This window comes from Physella acuta, unplaced genomic scaffold (assembly GCF_028476545.2).
Source record: "Physella acuta isolate Inbredline_101_S28 unplaced genomic scaffold, ASM2847654v3 ptg001123l, whole genome shotgun sequence".
Taxonomy (NCBI): Eukaryota; Metazoa; Mollusca; class Gastropoda; family Physidae; genus Physella; species Physella acuta.
In genome coordinates this window covers 304143-326001 of record NW_026732640.1, presented here as the reverse complement: position 1 = coordinate 326001, position 21859 = coordinate 304143, and the positions used below count along the sequence as shown (strand labels likewise).

General features: G+C 33.1%; 1 protein-coding gene and 1 long non-coding RNA gene across 2 annotated transcripts; one reads left to right on the top strand and one right to left on the bottom strand.

The window, feature by feature from the left end:
- Positions 1–1369: 1369 nt before the first annotated feature.
- On the top strand, positions 1370–2118 carry LOC131956027 (uncharacterized). The gene is made up of 2 exons (XR_009388926.1): positions 1370–1484; positions 1961–2118. It is a non-coding gene; the product is annotated as an uncharacterized LOC131956027 (long non-coding RNA).
- A 7180-nt stretch (positions 2119–9298) lies between these two features.
- Positions 9299–15248, bottom strand: LOC131956025 (uncharacterized). The gene is made up of 4 exons (XM_059320371.1): positions 15208–15248; positions 10267–10358; positions 9895–10055; positions 9299–9446 (listed from the first exon to the last, which is right to left on the bottom strand). The coding sequence occupies exons 1-4, from the start codon at positions 15233–15235 to the stop codon at positions 9395–9397; spliced, it is 333 nt and encodes a 110-aa protein (XP_059176354.1). The 5' UTR covers positions 15236–15248; the 3' UTR covers positions 9299–9394.
- Positions 15249–21859: the final 6611 nt, after the last annotated feature.

Sequence of the window (21859 nt, the reverse complement as noted above, 5' to 3'; positions counted from 1 at the left end):
TATATACATATATATATATATATATATATATATATATATATATATACATATATATATATATATATACATATATATATATATATATATATATATATATACATATATATATATATATACATAAATATATATATATATATATATACATATATATATATATATATATATATATATATATATATATATATATACAATATATATATATATATACACACACACACACTAAAATGGACTGCAGGTGAAAGTGAGGACAGCATTATGAAAAAGGCTAAGACGAGTACAGAGAACAGCAGTGACAAAAAGTAAAGTTTAGTTATTTCGATTAAGTTTAGGCATAAAGTGTACCATTCTGAGACCAAATGAATTAAATTCACATGAAGGGTTTAATATTAACAGTGAAAGAAGGTAGATTACCCAAGAATACACTTTTTATTTCCTTTTTATTTCTTTATATTATTCCTTTTCTTGTTTTTATACACCATTTTTAATTCATAAATATGTTTTTAAAATTATACACATGTTAGAAAAACAAATGGATGACATTTAATATAATAGCAATGAAGGATATTGATTTGAGATATTGTGCAATAAATGAACTTTGTATCTTAGGGTACGAAAATATATAATGCAAACTTCTATAATTTATCTAGATCTACACTATTGCAGCAACAAAAAAAAAGAATAAAAAAAAGAAAATTTAAAAATGCTTTCAATTGTTTCTTAATGAGTGTAATTGCTATAAAAAGGTTCTATTAATACCAGCAAGTAACATTAGAAACGTTATGGTTTTATTCTGATATATGTGCCTATTTAATATGGAAATATCAAATGATTAAATGCTAATTATAAATATAAAGAAATCAGGTAAGAAGGTTACTGTAGGTAATATAAAAACACTGCTAAATAATTGTGCCTTAAAATTGAAAATTGAATAACAAATCTAGGTTTAAATGCTAATAGTAGCATTTTAATAGTATAAAAAAGACCAATTTAAAAGTTTATAATTTCATTATATGACAATTTTAAAATGTAAATGTAAAATGCATTGCTTATAGTTATGGGCATTAGTAAAATTGTCTGCCAGTGGCGGAACTAGAAAAAAAAGGGCCACCCCGCAAAAAAATTTTTTTTAAAGGGCCGCCCCCCCCCCCCCCCCCAAGCATAAATATAAATAGACCTATATATAATTAAACCTATATATATATATATATATATATATATATATATATATATATATATATATATATATATATATATATATATATATATATATATATATATATATATACAAACACAAAATACAAACATATATATATGTATATATATATATATATATATATAATATCAAATATTAGTTAAATAATTATTTTAATATAATATATGCATAAACTTAATAATTTATAATATCCAAATTCTCTAGGTACTTGGCAAGCAATTTTCTCACACTTGACTGTGGCTATTGGTGCTGATCTTGAGCTAAACTAAAGGTGAGCTGAATTTTTTTATAATAAGCCATTCTTCAGCTTAAGTACAAGTTTGAAACCGTTTCAGTGTTACAATTCTTAAAGAATATGCTGCTACTAAGATTATTTACTGTAAGTATTAATTAAGTAACTATTAATTATTGATTTAATTTATGTAACAGTGCTTGATATGGCCCAATAGTGGGACTTTCAGACAGTAGCTTACACATTTCCAACCCAATAGACTAGAGTTCAGATCCCTGACTTTAGTCCTAGTATGATGTCCTAAGTCCACCCAGCTCTCATGAGTACCTGGCTCAAGATAGGGAAATTAAAGGTGGCTGGGTATATACCTGTACACTCTGTTACATGTAAATGCCACAGAAATAGGTGAATTTTAATTCAACTTCAACTGCTATATTTGACTGTCTGTTTTAATCAATGATTAATTTTTTCATAGTACTGAAAGTTGTTTAAAGTATTATTTATTTAATTTCTAGGTAAATGGAACATCATGGATGTGGAATTTTAGACACAAAGAAGCTGAAGTTAACATTTAATTCAAAATTAAAGATTGTCCATGAAAACAAATATAAATTATATACTTTGTAATGCTGTATTGATGCATCTTCTGTTTTAAGTAATTAAAAAACATCCATTTATGAAATTCTCTTCATTTTTTTTTTCAATTTTAAAAATGTAGTTCTGTTTTGTTATTTGAAATCAATGCACTGATATATATATATATATATATATATATATATATATATATATATATATATATATATATATATATATATATAATTATATAGGTCTATATATACATTTATATGTATATAAATATTATTAAATAAGGTATCTGTTAGATTATTGTATTGCTCAAAACACCTGTTTAATAGTATTTGCAAAAGCAAGTTTCATAGAGCATTACCTGTTTTAATTCTATAATTCTGATTGTAAAAAAAATCAACAATAATTATTATTTTTCTGAAGTTTAGCTATTCATCTTTTGGTGGCAGTGTTACTTTTATCCTAATTATTTTCAATGGTTTCTACTAAATTTACTCTATATATTTAAGTGAATGTTATTGCAAGATTTAGGATAATTAATCTAGTAGGTCCTATAAAGATTTATTCTTATAGAACTATATATAAAACCGCAAACGAAAAAGACTCAAGTTCTGATCATCAGTAGGACATCCATGATTTCACCAAGCTCTGATGGGTATCTGACACATGTTAAAAAATCATAGGCGGCTGGGCATTGCACTGACAATACTATCGTTCCATATGAAACTGTCATAGCAATAGATAAACTCTACTTCATCAAGTCCATATATGTCCTCAGAACAAACCTGAAAGACATCATCCAAATATTTCATTATATTCTATAATACTTATAAGTAAAACATCTCCAACTAGCTCTTCTAAGTATATTGTCATTTAAATATTCTTTCTTAACTTGAACTAACTACTTTGAACTGGTTTCTTGTACTAAAAGTTTACTGGATTTCATTTGCGTTTGTGCTATGGGATTCCGATAAGTGTTTCAGGAAAATTTATACTTTTACCAGTATAAAATTTAGTTCACTCTTTAACTAGGTAAAGGTAAAGTGTATTTGACATTTAATGCATCTCTACTGAGTAAGCAAATTAAGAAACTCTGTAAACTGTTCAAACATAAATTTAATAACCTCTTCAACAAAAACACTTGCACTTAAGAATTAGACTATTACTATCCAATTACAATAATTGAGAAATATAATTTACAACCAAGAAATATGTTGTTTATTTTAAAGTAAAAGCCATCTACATAAAATTATAGGTCCTACCTTTATTTTAATAAAACTTGATATTGCTAAAACAAAGAGACATTATTTAACTATTGGTTGATTGAGTGAAAAAGGAGCACCCAGTACATTTGTTATTAAAACAATCAATCTGATGCATTCAAATAAATGTCCTTTTCATTTTTTCCATGGGGAGAAATAAATTATATGACTTTTTTAAATTTTAAAACTATGATTTATGATTCCTATAGTGCAGGTTGTAGTCAGCAAAACTTGAAATAAAAAATGTATAATTACAACTTTTTATAAATTCAAAGAGGTTCATCTGCATATGTTGTCTTATAATTATATATGCATTTTTAAAACAAAATTAATAGACCAACCCCACATACAATGTCACTAAATTTCAAATCTAGAAATGACATTCATTTAAATAAAGTTAATACCATTTTCATCTTTCTTTTCTTAACTCCCCCAAAGATAATTTCCCCCCCCCCCCCCCCCATCACAACATCATTAGGTGTCAATCCCAAGTCAGTAATTTATTTTTATACAATTATGTAAATTTGTATACCATTAAGTTGATTTTAGTACCATAAATAAAAGCACATATTTGTAATCAGGCTGAATAAACGTTGATCGACATTGCTGAGAAAATTTGTTTATACTATTTTACTTATGTCTATAATTCTGATTAATTTATATACAATTTATAATTAAAATTTCTCAGATATTTAAAGTTTGATAATATGAGTTTTATAAACTTGTTTTTACTTTCTTGTATGTATGAAGTATGGAGAAAGTATTGTAATCATGGGAAAAAAATCAAGATTTTTGCAAATCTTGACGTTTTACACCCACCTGAGTCGGAAAAACATAATTTTGCACTCTCGTCCGTATGTCTCTGTGTGTGTGTTTGTGTCTGTGAACATGATAACTTGAGTACCATTACAGCTAGTATTTTATCCAATTTGTAGTTCCGTACCAACGTTTCAGCATTTCTGGTAACCTGAACTTAATCTACTTTCAATTTTTCAAAAGCCTATACTGTTGTTTCAGAAAGATTAATGAAATTTCACGTAATAGTAAATGATCTAATTTTCTGCCTTCTGTCAAATTTTGAGTTATTTCCATTGACCTGAAGTAGTAATTCACGCATGTGAATTTATAAAGTACTAATAATACTCCGCACTAATAAACACATATTGTTTGACATTCACTTGGTGTGCAATTCTTTTTTCTACGATATTGTACTCTATTTTTAAAAGTTTAAGTAATTAAAAATGGATTAAAATATTGTCTATATCCCGACTTGCCATCCCCCATCATGTTATATAAGAATATTCGAGAAAATTTAGGTGAGATCACTCCCAGTTTATTTTATATGGGTTTTGTGTTAATTAAATAAAATATTCTTTATCTTTTACAATTGTATAACAATCGAAAAATAAATTAATATATGCTATTGTTTAATATGTGTCTTACAATAATACGTTTAAATAACCCTGTGTTATTTATGTTGCTTAATATGAACATATAGGCTACAGTGGTACCTTGGCGTACAAGTGCCCAGAGATACAAGATTTGATATGTCGAGCAAACTAAAATTTGGTTTGACATATAAGCAAAAAATTATATGTGAGTATCCAGATTAGCTGGTTTAACAGTTTATGAAAAAGAAACACCCCAAAAAAGATTAAACTTATTGCGCATCTGAGCTATTTTAATGTCACTTCATTTCAATTCATTTCTGGAACAGTGTGACAAAGAGAGAAAAAAACAACCCTCCTTTGAAAAGTTTATTTTAAATGCCTGTTTGTAGCAATAGGGAAAGTGAAGAAAGCATGTCAAAAAAAAAAGTAAGACCAGCAAAGAGAAAAACAGTGAAAAAAATTAAGCATAAGTAACAAAACATCATAGAGTAACATTTAGGTTCAAATATGTTCACTCATTTAAGTTTAGAGATGAAATGTAGCATTAAAAGTGTAACGGGTAAGTGAATTAAATAGACAGAAAGACAGGGCCTATATGGTAAGATAAGAAAAAGTAACAATGACATAAAACAAATTAGAATAACATTAACATTGCATAGTTAAAAATAAATTTTTAAGCAATTAGCTTTGACCTACTCCACAGGATCATATATTTATTAAAGGTTGAATGGTAGTAAAATCTTTTTATACCATTCTCCTTAAATAACATATGGCTAAGAAAGACATTACTAAACAGGTGAATTCTAATTCGCCTGCCCCAAGGACCACTTTGTTTAAATGAGTACTTTACTTATATATATATATATATATATATATATATATATATATATATATATATATATATATATATATATATATATATATAGTTTTAAATTTATAGTTTTATATATATAGTGTGTGCTTAATTCTAGCCTAGAGGTAAATTTAGCCCATAGAGCCAGAGGGATGGATGCTGTGGCCATTTCGCTAAAACAATTATTGCATTTACATTATCACCAGCTGTAACTTTTAAGTGCAAAGATTAAAGCACACTAACTAAATATATTTTAATATGAACACAGGAATAAAATCATCTTGAAGGGTTAAAAAATATGAACACTAATTATATGTGTTTTAAAAAAAAAAAATTACCAATTGAAGAATGCGAATCAGTGTCTTATATCATATTATATTTGGTAAATTATATACCAGTAATAAAGCAAGCTCTATAACTCCGCCATTGTCTGGTCCCAAGTCCAGAATGGGAAAGGAGGAGGGTTTTGGGTTTGGGCTAGCAACCCACCATGTAAAAACAAAAACGCTACAGAAACGGCAACAGATCTAAATCAAACCATCATGGGAGAGCAACCGAGGATTGAGGCAGCTTTGCCTGATATGACGAGTCTAGATGAAAGCCGCAAGGAAGTCTCTACTCCGACACAGTCCTTAGTAACCCCCAAAATTATTACACGAATATGAGCTTGGAATGTGCGTACCATGTACGAAACTAGCAAAACAGCTCAAGTGGTCAAGGAAATGTCAAGATACAGGATCAACATCCTGGGTATCAGCGAAATGAGATGGACAGGCTCAGGCCTGATTACACTCGGATCAGGAGAAACTATAATCTATTCTGGGAGATCTGACAGCCAACACCAGGAAGGAGTTGGTATTATCATGGATAAAATATCAAGAAAAAGTCTAATAGGGTGGGAACCAATCAATTCTCGCATTCTTAGGGCCAGATTCTACTCAAGACATGTAAAGATTACCGTAATACAGTGCTACGCCCCGACAGAACAAGCAAAGGATGAAGACAAAGACATGTTCTACCACACTCTACAAGATCAAATCGACAGGACTCCACAACATGACATTCTGGTGGTCATGGGAGACATGAATGCAAAGGTAGGGTCCAGTAACCAGGGATACGAGCTCTGCATGGGTAAGGAGGGGCTGGGGGAGGCAAACAACAACGGCCAAAGATTTAGAGAGATTTGCCTAGAAAATGGTCTGGTTATAGGTGGCAGCTTATTTCAGCACAAAGAAATGCACAAATCCACATGGATATCCCCAGATAAGCGAACCAGCAATCAAATCGATCACATCGCTATAAATAAAAAGTGGAGAAGATCCATGAGGGATTTAAAGGCAATAAGAGGAGCCGACGTAGGTAGCGACCATAATCTAGTTTTGTGCAAGCTACAACTCAAGCTTAGGAGAGTCGACAGGAAAGTAAACCAGAGGCTATTTGACTCAGCTAAACTAAAAGATCCCACCATTAAGGCAAACTACGCAATTGAACTAAAAAATAGATTTAGTCTACTCGAGAACCTACCAGAAGAGGACACCAATATACAATGCGAGAAGATCCTGGATGTATACACAAAAACAAGCCAATGCATACTAGGACACAGGAACAAACAAAGGAAGGAATGGATCTCAAACGATACTTGGAATCTCATTGAAAAGAGAAGAGAAGCCAAACTTAAAACACTATCTGGAACCATGGAAAGCAGGGTACGGAACGATGTAGAATATAGAAGACTGCAAAAAGAGGTAAAGAGGAATGCTAGGAAGGATAAAAGGAACTATGTAGACACAATGGCCTCAGAAGCACAGGCTGCAGCTGATAAGGGAGATAGCAGAACAGTCTACAAGATTATAAGGACTCTAACAGGAGGAATAGCAAATAGATCATCTACTATCAAGGACAAAAATGGGAAAGTTCTTACAACGGAGAAACATCAATTGAAAAGATGGGCTGAATACTTTGAAGAGACCCTAAACAGACCAGATCCAGAAGAAACTGCTGACTTCACTGACATGAACATACATTTTGAAATGTATAGAGGACCCATCCTAGAACAAGAAATAATAGAAGCTATCCAAAAAACAAAAAGCAACAAGGCTCCAGGAGAGGACAGAATCACTGCGGAGATGCTAAAGGCGGACCCAAAAATAGGTGCAGAAACTCTATCAGGGATCTTCAATAAAGTATGGAATGATGAAAAAGTCCCAGATTCTTGGAAACGGGGAATCATTATCAAATTACCCAAAAAGGGTGACCTTAATGTTTGTGAGAACTGGAGAGGCATTAACCTTCTGTCAGTGCCAGGAAAAATCTTCTGCAGAGTTTTATTACAAAGAATGAGGAAAGGAATTGATGGGATCCTTCGTGAAGAACAAGCTGGCTTCAGGGCCAACAGGTCATGTAATGACCAAATATTTGTCTTGCGCACTATAGTGGAACAGTCCCTGGAGTGGAATTCGTCTCTCTACATCAACTACATAGATTTCGAGAAAGCATTTGATAGCATCCACCATCCATCATTATGGAAGATACTAGAGCTATATGGCTTTCCAGGAAAAGTCATAAACATACTCAAGGACATGTACTATGATAACCAATGCTGTGTGCGACACGAAAATCAGCAAAGTGAATGGTTCAAGGTAAAAACAGGAGTCAGACAGGGCTGTGTCATCTCACCTGTCATCTTTCTGGTGGTAATAGACTGGATTATGAGAAGAGCCACTGAGGATAAGCCAAGAGGAATTGTTTGGGAACTTACCAACCACCTAGAGGACTGTGACTTTGCTGATGACTTGGCTTTACTTTCACATGCCCAAAAAGACATCCAAGCAAAAACCACAAGAATAGAGCAAACTGCCAAAAGCGTTGGGCTAAAGATAAACTCCGGAAAAACCAAGCTAATGAAAATAAAAACCAAAAGTGCTCTCAAGACCTTTGCGAATGGAGCAGAGCTAGAAGAGGTCGAAGACTTTAAGTACCTCGGCAGCTATATATCAGCAAATGGCAGCATGGAGAAAGAAATTGCCACCAGAATAGCAATGGCAGCACAAGCTTTCAACAGACTCGCTAAGATATGGAAATCATCCTCACTGCAGCAGAGAACTAAAATAAGGATCTATAAGTCAAATGTACGTTCTGTGCTCCTCTATGCTGCAGAGTCATGGAAACTAAACAAGAAAGGAGAGAGCCGACTCAGAGGCTTTGAAAGAAGATCCCTCCAACGCATCCTCAGGATAAAGTGGGACGACAAAGTCCCGAACAAGGAAATATGGCAAAGGACAGGATTAAACGACATTGTCTCAGAGGTTCGAACGAGAAGATGGAGATGGCTGGGCCATGTCCTACGCATGAGGAAAAAAAGACTCCCCAACATGGCGCTGAAGTGGAACCCACCCGGAAAGAGAAATAGAGGAAGACCACTGGGAACATGGAGGAGGGAGATGGAAGAAGAAGTACAGGCTGCTGGCAAAACCTGGCATGAACTAAAGTGGCTCGCCCAGGACAGGGTGGAATGGCGGAGATTTGTTGCTGCCCTATACTCCACAGGGAGTGATGAGGATTAAGTTAAGTAAGTTAAGTATATCATTATAACTTTTCATTTGCACATTTGTATTTATCTCAGTTTTTTTATTTAACTTCTTAAAATTTTATACTCCACTCATTATTTCAGAGAACATTTAGAAAACAGCTACTGTAATCAGTCAAATCAATTCTAAAATATGACCCCAATATGTATGTATGTTTTAAGTGCATAAAAAACATAAATATATAAACAAGTATTTTTTTAGATAGGTCTATTCCCAGTAAGTCACATGCAAACCGTCCAACTAGTTTTTGATATTTTAAGAATCTTGGAATTCATTTGAGATTTATGTTTCCAATAGGTGTTAGCTTTTTGTTTCCTTCTTGTCTAGAAATTTGAAACAATTATGATTAATTATGAATCAATTAAAAACTAATAGACACATGTATATAAAAACAGTCATAGTAATTATTTTAATGCTTTTTAATAAAATAGAAAGTAAACAGGAATAGGAACTACATCTTTTTAGGTTTTATTTTCTAAAAAAAAATGTGCTGTGTTATAATTTACTGCTATAAACCTGCTAGTCTAAAAACATTTCCTTCTCTGTTTTAATATAATATATAGTTTTTATGTAGTATGGTAAAAATTTAAACCTAATAATCATCTTCAAATTTATGGACGGCAAAAATGTATTCTAATGTACTGCTAATATAATGATTTGTTTGTATTCATTATATCCTTCATACATTTAATAGTTAACAGAATGTAAAAATGCATCTAAAAGCTCAAACACTTTTTATTAGGTCTGAAAAAAAATATATTTCTAGATTACCCTTTAATGGCAATATAAATTCCTTTACATCTCTTTAGGTCTTCTGCATTTAACTCTGTTTCATCTGGAATGACATTCTGTGAGTCGTCATTGAAACGGATGATCACATCATAGTTGTAAGAATCAAGATTTGGATAGGAAAATAACAACCGTTCTTTAAGCTATAGAAAATATATAACAGGATTAATAAATGATAACTCAGCCTATTAAAAAATTAAAACACCTATTTATTTATTTTTAACATAAACTGCATTATTTTTAATAAGTATTAAACTTAATAAAATGTATAAGTTGATACGATTAAATTACAGAGTGAAATATTACCCTTTACATCAACAAAAGGTCATGAGCATTTCTCACTATAACACAAACCTCACAAGCCATCCAGTGTTCAAATATATCTCTGTCATCTACTTTACCATCAGGGAAATGCACACGGCAGCGAATCCCAACACTTTGTGCTTCTGGAGAAAACAATATTGGTTTAAAGGTAGAGGTTTCTAATTTTTCTTAAAACTTGTAAAATTTTGGTTTACAAAATGCATGATACATTTAGTTAGTTTCAGTGTATGAGAGTAAATAAAAACAAATTTGCCTGCATATTTCAAAGAACAGCTCTAAAAATAGCGTTTCTTTATTATTTTTGACAGATTAAAATTGTAATAAAAAAAAATATATAGTGTCCTGATGTTTTAAAATAAGGGAGCCATATAAATATGAACTTTTGTGATGATGTTGGTAATATGCTTCGAGGAGGGGGGGGGGGGGTGTCAGACAGTGCATTTAAAAGGTTAACATTGAATTTTAGCATTTATTTTATATTCTGAAAGACCTTTTAGTAAATTGTAATAAATATTGATAAATGTAATAGATTGGAATACTGACGACAGAAACCAAGCTGTTTGTATATAGAACTTTATTCCGCCTCAGCTACATGATGGAAACAGGAACAGGAAGTGACGAGACAATAACATATATATTAACATGGGACATCACTCAAAATAACATTATAAATATAAGACTAATACAAGAAGGGTGAGTTCCCTTGACTTCACAATTCTCAATATATTACATCCCTTTACCCTTAGTAAACAACAACACATCTCTCAATAGAACAAATGAGAGTATCCTAAAATCACCAAATATATTGTAACATGAACATTACATGATTTGAATCATTTGGTAGATTACATCCTTACAAACAAATGCAAATATGTTACAACATAATTAAAATACAAAACAATGATGTCAAAGTCCTTTTGACCTTTAAAATCATAGGTCTAACTTATTTGGGACTTTGATTGTCCTGTTTGACCTTCTCAGTGGCTTTTGATTTGGTGACTCAAGATTCTGACCATCTGGATTCTCTATCTCAGGAAATCTAGGATCTAAATCATTAATTCCAGAATTTACATTTTCTGACTCTAGACTACTTGGTTCACTCATATCAACAGAACTTGGTTGTGGAACAAACTGAGTTGGTGTGAACTGTTCAGATTTGGTGGGATTGACAGATTCACACTTATTATCTGCACAAGTTATTTTTAACTGGTCTGCATGTCTACGGACAATAAGTCCATCATTTGTTTTTACTTTATAATACACAGGTCCTGTACCTTGAACAATTTGACCTGGCATCCATTTTTCCCCTCTTCCATAATTTCTCAGATACACATTATCATTAACTGCAAACCCTCTTTCAATGGATGTTTTGTCATGATTTACTTTTTGTGTATGTTGATGTTGGGAAACAGACCTTTGAACAGTTGGATGTAGTAGGTCAAGGTGAGTTTTAATTTTCCTACCACATAACAATTCGCATGGTGCAACACCTGTTGTAATATGAGGAGTTGTGCGGTATTTGGCTAAGAACCTGTTTACTCTTTCATTCTTACAGTACTCATATACTTTTATCAAGCACTCATCTTTTTGTGTTTCTCTTTTAACATCATTCACATTTATATTGGAGTTATCCATGATAGTGAAAAGAACAAATACATCTTCTGGTACATAACTAAGGCTTTGGTTTTTTAAAGGTAATCGACTAAGACTATCTGCACTATTCTCAGATCCAGGTTTGTATTGCAATTCATAATTGTATGCAGTTAGTGTGATAGCCCATCTTTGAATTCTTGGTGAGGCATGCTCTGGCAGGGGTTTGTTTTCCCCAAACAAACCTAGCAATGGCTTATGATCTGTAAAGATGGTGAACTCCCTACCAAACAGAAACTTGTGAAATTTCTTAACACCAAAAATGATGCCTAAGCCTTCCTTATCTAACTGATAATAATTTTTCTCAGTCTGGTTCAAAGATCTACTGGCAAAAGCAATGGGTCTGTCACCATTTTCATCTATGTGGGATAACACTCCTCCTACACCATCTGGTGAAGCATCACATGTTAAGATAAGTCTTTTCCCTGGGTCATAGTGAGTTAGTAAGGTGTCAGAAGACAAAGCTTCTTTTGCTGCATTAAAAGCAGCATCTTGTTGTTTACCCCAGTGCCAAGTTGCATTTTTTCTGCAGCAGCTTGTACAGTGGTGATAGTTTACCAGACAGATTCCCTATGAACTTCGCATAGTAATTTATCAAGCCCAAAAAAGCTCTTAGTTGTTGGGTATTTTCAGGTTTGGGTGCTTCTTTAATGGCTTTTGTTTTCTCAGGTTGAGGTCTGATGCCTTGCTTGCTTAAAATATAACCAAGAAAACTAATATCTGTCAGCATGAATTGACATTTATCTTTGTTTATCTTTAAACCTTTTTCACCAACTATTTTCAAGACTTTATCAAGTGTTTTAAGATGTTCAATGTCATTCTTACCAGTTATGTACACATTGTCAAAGTAAACACAAATATTTGGAATGTCCTGAAAAATACTGTCCATGACAGCCTGGAAAATTCCAGGGCTAGATGATATACCAAAACATAGTCTTTCATATTGGTAGAGTCCTTTATGTGTGTTTATTGTCGTATAGACTTTTGAATCTGGATGCAGTTCTAGTTGAGTGTAAGCATGACTAAAGTCCAATTCAGAGAATTTGTCTCCTCCTGCTAAATTCAAAGAAATTTCTTCAATGTTAGGAATAGGGTACCTATTTAGCTCTATTTGCTTATTCAGTGTAGCTTTATAGTCTCCACAAATTCTTACAGAACTATCCTTCTTTAACACTGGCACAATGGGCGTTGCCCAATCGGAATAGTCTACCTTCTTTATGATGCCATTGGATTCCAATCTACTTAGCTCATTTTCAATTTTATCCCTCATTGCATAAGGTGGAACTCTAGCTTTGCAGTATCTTGGATTTGTGTCTTTAATGCTTATCTTCACTGTCCTATCATTTAGTAATCCTGAACTACCAAAGACACCTTCATTTTCAGATATCACTTTATCTATTGAAGTAAAACTAGATTCTCTTGCTTTGTTCACTGAAAATATACTCTCCCAGTCTAACTTAAGATCAACTAACCAGTTCCTACCTAGTAATGGTGGTCCTTTTCCTTCAACCACAAGAAGAGGAAGTTTAACACTTTGACCATTATAGCTTACATGAACCATACACTCTCCTATTACCGGAACATTGTCACCTGTGTATGTTGTTAGGCACTTGTGACATGGTTGTAGAGGCACTGATCCTCCTGTGACAGCGTCAAAGTCCTTCTTTGTGATGACGGTTAGAGATGCTCCAGTGTCAAGTTGGAAGAAGATGCTCTTACCGTTGATATAAACTGGTACGTTGATGGGAGCATGACTTGTTGATTTCACAGAGAACAGGTTGAACTCCGGCTGCGGATCAGTTTGAGCATTTTCACTGGTAGAGTGGTTCATTGGTTGGGTTAGGTTGTCTTGGTGAGAGTTAACATAGTGCTGCCTTTGGTTGCGGTACTGTCTTGACTGGCTAGATTTAGCAACAGACGAAAACTTTGCAAAGCAGGCCTTGGCAATGTGACCTTGCTTACTGCACTTATAACAAGTTGCTGACTTGAACTTGCATCGATGAGATGCATGGGGACCGTTGCATCAATGACATTTTTGATAATTATTACTAGATTTAGATCTAGGATTTGAACGTGCAGGTTGTTTAGCATAAGTTGAAATGCTCTGATGGGGTTGGTGTTTGTTGACTAACCTGCTGTCTACTGCATGGATCCCTGAGGGCGCTAGAGATCTCGCCGCATCGGATGACTGCTGGTATGAAGTTGCAAATTGTATTGCTTTTTCCAATGTGAGATCTGACTCGAGAATCAACTTCCTTTGAACATCAGGGCTGTTTACACCTGTCACAAACTTTTCACATAGTCTGTCAGACAGCGTGTCCCCGAATTCACAAAATTCACTTAGATGATGTAACGCAGCAAAATATTCTGATATTGATTCGTTTGGTTGACGAGTCCTACCGTCAAATCTGGCTCTACACAGGAACTTTGATGGTACAGGCGCATGGTGGTCTGTTAGCAGTTTGCTCAGCTCGTTAAAGCTCTTGGTAGTTAGACTAGCTGGTGCGCATAAGTCCTTTAGTAGCCTAAATTGTTGAGGCCCTATGACTGTTAACAAAACAGCTCTCTTTTTGGCTTCTATCGTCACGTCGTTAGCTTCAAGGTAAAAGCTTAACCTATCTAGATAATCATGAATGGTTTCATCATTTGAATCAAATTCTTTTATTTGGCCATATAGCGCCATTATCCTAGAAATACTTAGCCAATATGCTCTAGCAAGCTTCTTTTTAAGTAAGCAGGTGCTCTTTTTCTGCGGATGATTTATCCTCGTCGCCAGTTGTAATAGATTGGAATACTGACGACAGAAACCAAGCTGTTTGTATATAGAACTTTATTCCGCCTCAGCTACATGATGGAAACAGGAACAGGAAGTGACGAGACAATAACATATATATTAACAAGGGACATCACTCAAAATAACATTATAAATATAAGACTAATACAAGAAGAGTGAGTTCCCTTGACTTCACAATTCTCAATATATTACAATAAACATACCAAATAATGATCCAGTTGAGTTTAGTATAATTTTAGAAATAAATAACTATTGTAGATAACACTAATTGAAATTTGTTTTGCATGATGGATATAATATAGTATGTGGGGGGGGGGGGGGGAGGGGTTGGGGTATTTCGCCAATTTGAATTTGTAGGTGATGGGAAGGGGATGGATAAAAGTCATAAGAAACATCTTAAAAAAAAATAAGTTTTGGCTGTGGAAACTACTTATGGTGTGATAACAAACATAATGTAATGCAACACGTTAAAAAATAGGTCTATCTAATTATTCACTTTTATATAAAGAAATTAACATTTAGCCTACCTGGATTTATCAGGACAGTAGAAGACATGCCTAAAACAGTAAAAAAAAATAGCATGAAAATGCATTTAAGTTATTTAAGTGTAATTGATATACAAAAATCATTGAACCTTAAAACAATTAAGGTAAGCCTTTTTACAATTATTTCTTGAACTTTAAACTAGGGTTGAAGAGTGAGGGGGGGGGGGGGGGGAGGGTATGAATTCATAAATAAAATAAAGTATAAACCTCATAGCTCATGGGTTAAATTATTATTTAAGTGTAGAAATATTGATTACATTAAATGTAGGCCTGCTCTTATAGGTCACACAAAAATGACAAGTGGGGAGGGTGCCAACTATATAAAATAGTAAAATACTATTGAAATAAACTATGTGTGGTGAGGTTGTAAATTACAGTGTAGCATGAGTATTATTATTATTAGTTTACTAAGGTGATAAGAATGCTTACTGATGTTTCTAAAATATAAAAATAAAATAGGAAACATGTTGTGGAGAGTGTGGTTTGATGGAGAGTGAGTGATGTAATTCTAGAAATCTAGATCTAGATCTTATTCACAGGAGGAAGATGACCTGGCATTTTGTGATGTGATTGGGTGTTAAAAATGCCAACTGCTAACAATATTGCACTAGTGTCTAGATCTAACTTATTTTAGAAAGCTTAATAGCCTAATTCTATCCTAATCTAGAAAAGGTTATATAATTAGTTTTAATTGAATATGACTATTAGATCTATATAATATATAAGTAATAGGTTATGAATAGAGTCTAGACCAGGGGTTACCAACCCCGTGCCCGCGGGCGCCATGGCGCCCGCCGAACGATTCGTATGTGCCCGCCTCTCACTATTCGACAGAGACAGAATTTTTTTTTTCATAAACATTATTGAAAGGTTGAAGGGGATGGAAATCGAAACTTTAGGGGGGGGGGGGTGCAAATCGAAAGTTTTGTCCCCGGGTGACGGGAAGGGTCGCTACGCCTCTGGAAGGAGTTTGTCGATTTAAAATAGGTGGTGCCCGCCACCCTACCGATATTTTAGAATGTGCTCTAGAGTAAAAAAAGGTTGGGAACCCCTGGTCTAGGCATATACAAAATCAATATTTATTATATATTATATTTAGGCCTATACTTTAGGCCATTTAGGGACTATTTAATATTTTATAATAAAAGTTGCACTAACTTTTTAAACCAAATGATTTTAAATATAAACATAATTTACGCAGTGTGTTACCTTGATAGGCCCCTCTATAAATATATTGATCTAGATCTAGATCTAGATTCTAGATCTATGAGTGCCCCAACATGCAGATTTCTTTAGAATGGCATTTGAAATTGAGTGAGCATGTTTTTGCTTTGAGTTACAAGCACAATTAAGTTTATGCATAAAATTATATAAAATGAAGCATTTATTATAATGTATCTAGATCTACTGTAGTTGTAGGCCTGCAGCATATTCGTTATAACTTATTAGTAAAAGTTTTTACTTTTATAAATAATTAGATCTATATCTAGAATCTACATCTAAAATTCTAAATCTAGAATTAGAAATCTAGATCTAGATCTAGATCTAAATCTCGATTCTAATATTAAGTAAGTAGTCCTATAAGTTTACCAAACATTCATATTAGGCCTAATTAATTAATTTGTAAGCCGTGAACATATTTCGTGATTTTACTTTTGGTAATCTATCGTTTTATCGTAATCAATTCGGCTGCAGTAGTTAGCAAACATCAATACATTTCCATACAAATAGAAATTAAAGGGAAATGACTCAAAATAATATTTTCTTAAGATGGCCGCTGTTTTTTTTAAAAGCAAATTTAGTATCTGGAACATCGTTGTTAAATCTTAATTTCATGACATTTTTATTGATTTAAACCTTAAATGTGGTTTAATATTCAATTATCTTTAGTATTTTAGTAAAATATGCAAAAATATATGCATATTTAATATTTAAGCCATATTTATAATTATTAGTTACCTCCCTACACATTACTACTATTACTTATTTACTACTAGATCTAGTAATACTAGTGACGGCCGAATCGATTACCGCTAAAACGATAGATTACCGTACTATCTAGAATCTAGAAGTAGATCTACTACTACTAGAGTTGGATAACTAAAACAGTCGGTAATCTATCGTTTTGGGTACGTAAAATCGCCCGCGACTTGTAATGTGAAAAACAGGTGACTCCTTAAATTGTAATAATTATTTCACATTTTGAGGAGGATTTATGTTTTGAAAAATACAAAAATGTTTCCTTGTTTCATTTATGTAACTGTTTTTAAACAATTGAATTAAAACTTTTCAGTAATAAATGTACACCAGCGATGTTTCCAACAGATGCAACCATGCTCATTTACTATAGCAGCCATCTTGTTAAAGTTTTATTTTTATAGACTTATAGCGAGATTCAGGCGGAAGTCACTCTATTTTACAAATGGCTGCTGTTTATATACATATAGCAAATCTTGCTTGCAGACACTGCTGTTTAAAGTTAATTTCTGGCCTATATTGATATATTTAGCCATTGATTTAGGGGTAAAACTCCATTTTAGCGTATTTTAATCTCCGTTGCTTGTTTACCTCCAGTTGAGCGTATTTTATTATAATAACCGAAACACACCAAAACATTAGGAAAACACGAATTGAATATTTGTATTGTATTGTTGCTTTTCATAAATGAATAAAAATGAATATTAAAAAAACACGACTTATTTATTTTTTTGTATTTTTGTTTTAACAAATAAATAAAAACAACAAAGAGACTGAATGAAATGCTTTGTTTGTTGGTTGCAAAAATAGAGATCCACACTTTGTACAATAAGTGTTCCAATTTCAACTAACAGAATAAAAGTATTAAAAGGCATAAGGGGTCGTCCATAAATTACGTCACACTGTAGGGGGGGGGGAGGAGGGGGAGGGGATCCGTAATTTTGTGACGGTGTGTGATGAGGGGGAGGGGGGGTTCAGATGGTGCGACGTCACACTTTTGCATTGTAAAAAAGCAATGGTAGAAAGCAAATTCTAGACGTTATTTCGCGTTTTAGAAAACTGTTTTAATAAATTGTAATAGGAGTTGATTAAAATACTCTATTTTGACAGAGGCTGAGGTGTGACGTTATTTTTGTGACGACGTGTGAAGGAGGGGAGGGGGAAGGAAAAATCGTCAAAAAAGCGTGACGTCATTTATGGATGACCCCTAATAATGCTGCCGAAAGTGGGCCGGGGGGGGGGGTGGAATTTGGTGAGGGATGGCTTGGAGTGTTAGAGAATGTGTGACAACTCGCGTTGTCATTTTAAAAAAATAATGTTAGAGGTCGTCCATAAATGACGTCACACTTGTAAGGGGAGGGGGGGGGGGTCTTGCTTTTTGTGACGACACGCTTTTTTACGATTTTTACCTCCCCCTCCATTACACGTCATCACAAAAAGTCAGGACCCACCCCCCCCCCCCTAAAATGACGTCACACTTCAGCCTACAACCACCCCCCCCCCCCCTCAAAATTTCTGTTGAATTTTTCCAAAATCTTGTCAGAACTCTGTCAACATAGAGCATTTTGATCAATTCCTATTACAATTTATTAAAACCGTTTTTTAAAACGCAAAATAACGGCTAAAACTCGTTTTTCTAACATTGCTTTTATATAATGCAAAAAAGTGACGTCACACTATCTGAAACCCCACCCCCTCCCCCTCATCACCCACCGTCACAAAATTGCGGAAACCCCCCCCCCCCCCCCTCTCCCTTACGAGTGTGACGTCATTTATGGACGACCCCACATCATTTTTTTTTTAAAGTCAGATATTTACTCATACAAAAAATCATACTTGATACATATATCAAAATATTGGGAAGGATGGTAGATTTACTATGAATTTAAATAATATACAACTCTATAGTAAAAATATTTTTATCAGTTTTGGCAAAATTGTCAAATTAAAAAACACAGAGTTTGTACATTTATTGCATAAATACAAAAATATACAGGATAATTAACAGTCAACAGTGTATCAGTTTCATCCTGAGACAAATGCCTTTTTAAAAAAAATACAATACAAATAAACAAGTCGTGTTTTTTAAATATTCATTTTTATTCATTTGCTAAAACAAAAATACAATACAAAAAATAAATCGTGTTTTCCTAATGTTTTGGTGTGTTTCGGTTGTTATAATAAAATACGCTCAACTGGAGGTAAACAAGCAACGGAGATTAAAATACGCTAAAATGGAGTTTTACCGATTTAGGTTTATTATTCATTTATCTATAATATTTGACACAAACATATCACAATATATATACTTCTATTACAGCCTTGACAATGAGGTAACTTTTTCGTACATTAATAGCCGCGGGCGATTTTACGTACCCAAAACGATAGATTACCAAACAGGTCCTATTATATTACTATATTATTTATGCTACTTCTAACCTAATTAATTAACGCGTGAATGATGAGGCAACTTTCTTTTACATTACTAACCACAGCCGATTTTAGCACTTAAAACGATAGATTACCAATATCTATAAATCTAGTAATAGTTCTATAAATACTATCGTTTTAAGTACATAAAATCGTCCGAGACTAGTCTATTAATATGATTAAATAATATTAAATATGAAAAAAAGGTTAGGCCTACTCATTAAATTTTAGTAATTATTTCACATTTCAGAGAGGATGTATGTTTTAAAAGTTACAAAATTGTTTTCAAAGTTTCATTCATGTACCTGTTTTTAAACAATTTTGTATTAAAGCTTTTCAGTAATAAATAAAGACTAACAATGTTTCCATCCGTTGCAACCAAGCTCATTTACTTTAGCAGCCATCTTTTTTTTTTTGGTAAAATTATTTAAAGATTTAGGGGAAAGCATTCTAATATACAGATGGCTGCTGTTTATATAGCAAATCTTGCTCGCAAAGACTGCTGTTTAAAAATAATTTTATTCCCTAGGCCTATATTGATATATATTTAGCCATTCTTTCTTCTTCGTTCTTAATTTTTTAGCCATTCTTTCTTCTTTGTTTTTTAGTATTGGTAGGGATCCCCTCCAACACAATTAAGGATGCGTGTCAACTGGTTATGCGCTATTGAGGCCATAGACTCCGATTTAAGCCTGCTTTTCTTTTTGGATTTGCTTCCATAGCCTTTGTCCAGCCAAGAACAAACTACAAGGCAGCAGTTGTTTGATTTTGGAGTTGTATTTTATTGTATCTGATACCAGCCTTCCCCCCCCCCCCTCCCCCTCCCCTTCTTGCTGCCATTGGATTGTGTGGTCTGGCAATATAGTAGTTCCGCACCTGTAATTAATTTCAATTTTGTAAAACTGCACTCTCCACTAGCCACAGACACTGGAAGTGTTATAGTATTCTCAAGAAAATAACATTTGGTATACAATCTTCTTATTTTGGTTGTACTCTAATAGAGATGCACATCTGATGGTGACTTATGCTTAAGAAACTGCTACTTGAAACTCATTGCTAAGATCTTCAGCATCAATATCTTTATTAGCTTTATGCATTTATAATGTTTCTAAATGTTTGCAGTCAATAAGTAAATTCGCAGGTGTCTTCTTGTTGATATTGGATATAACAAAGATAGCCAAAGAGAATATTATGTTCTAATTATGAGAACCTCTCTTCCAAAGACTGTGTACCCATATCCAAGACAGTTTAGTAGAATTCTAATTTGAAACTCAGTTTTAAACAGTTTAGGATGTTGCAATGCCAAGAATTAATTTAGTTTGAAAATATAAATCTCTCCCTGGCTAACGAGATTTCTAATTCAAAGTGAGAGAAAACGAGCCCTACAAACTATATTAAAAATCAAAATTGCATGTCTTTTACAAATTAGATAATCATCCAAAATGTTCAAAATTAAAAGATTTAGATTAAATACAAAAATAATCTCAGTATACTAACAGAGGCGTGTCTAGGGAAGGGAAGGTGGGGCGGCCACTTTAGGCACTGAACCAAAGGGTATCTCAAAAGGGGTAGATAATAATATAAAAAGCGCCTTACTGAATTATATACAGTCAAAAAAGAATGAAGACTGCTACTTGGCATTACTGTCTTATTTAATTATTTTCTACATCAATTATGATAAACCAAAATAATAAAGCAAAGTGACTGGTAAAACACGACTTTTCCAAACGAGGGAAGTGGGGGCGCATTTTCACCATCTCGAGTAACTATATTATATAGGCCTACTTTTGGGAGGGGGCGCAAAGTTGATAGTCTGTCCTGGGTACTGAAATAGATCGCTACACTTTTGTATATTATATTACCCTGTCTATAGTTTATATAATATAATCAAAGCAGTTTATTATTAGGTACTTTTTAATAATGGTGATTTCACATTTTTGTGCCCCGTATGGACAGCACCCTAGGTGACTGCTTAGTTTGCCTTATAGGTAGCGCCGGCCCTGATTGTAGGATAAAAATATAATTAAAAATCAAATGTTGAAAATGATATACAATACTAGTGTCATTTTCAATAAGATTTGCTTCCCACATCTTCCAATCTTAGAATATTAGGAAATGAACTATTTTTAATATGAGTTAGATCTACTTATTAGACGTTAGCTAGGAAGTTTATAAATTTATAGGAAATTTTCTTGACCAAGAAGTAATAAAAATAAAAGCAATTTTA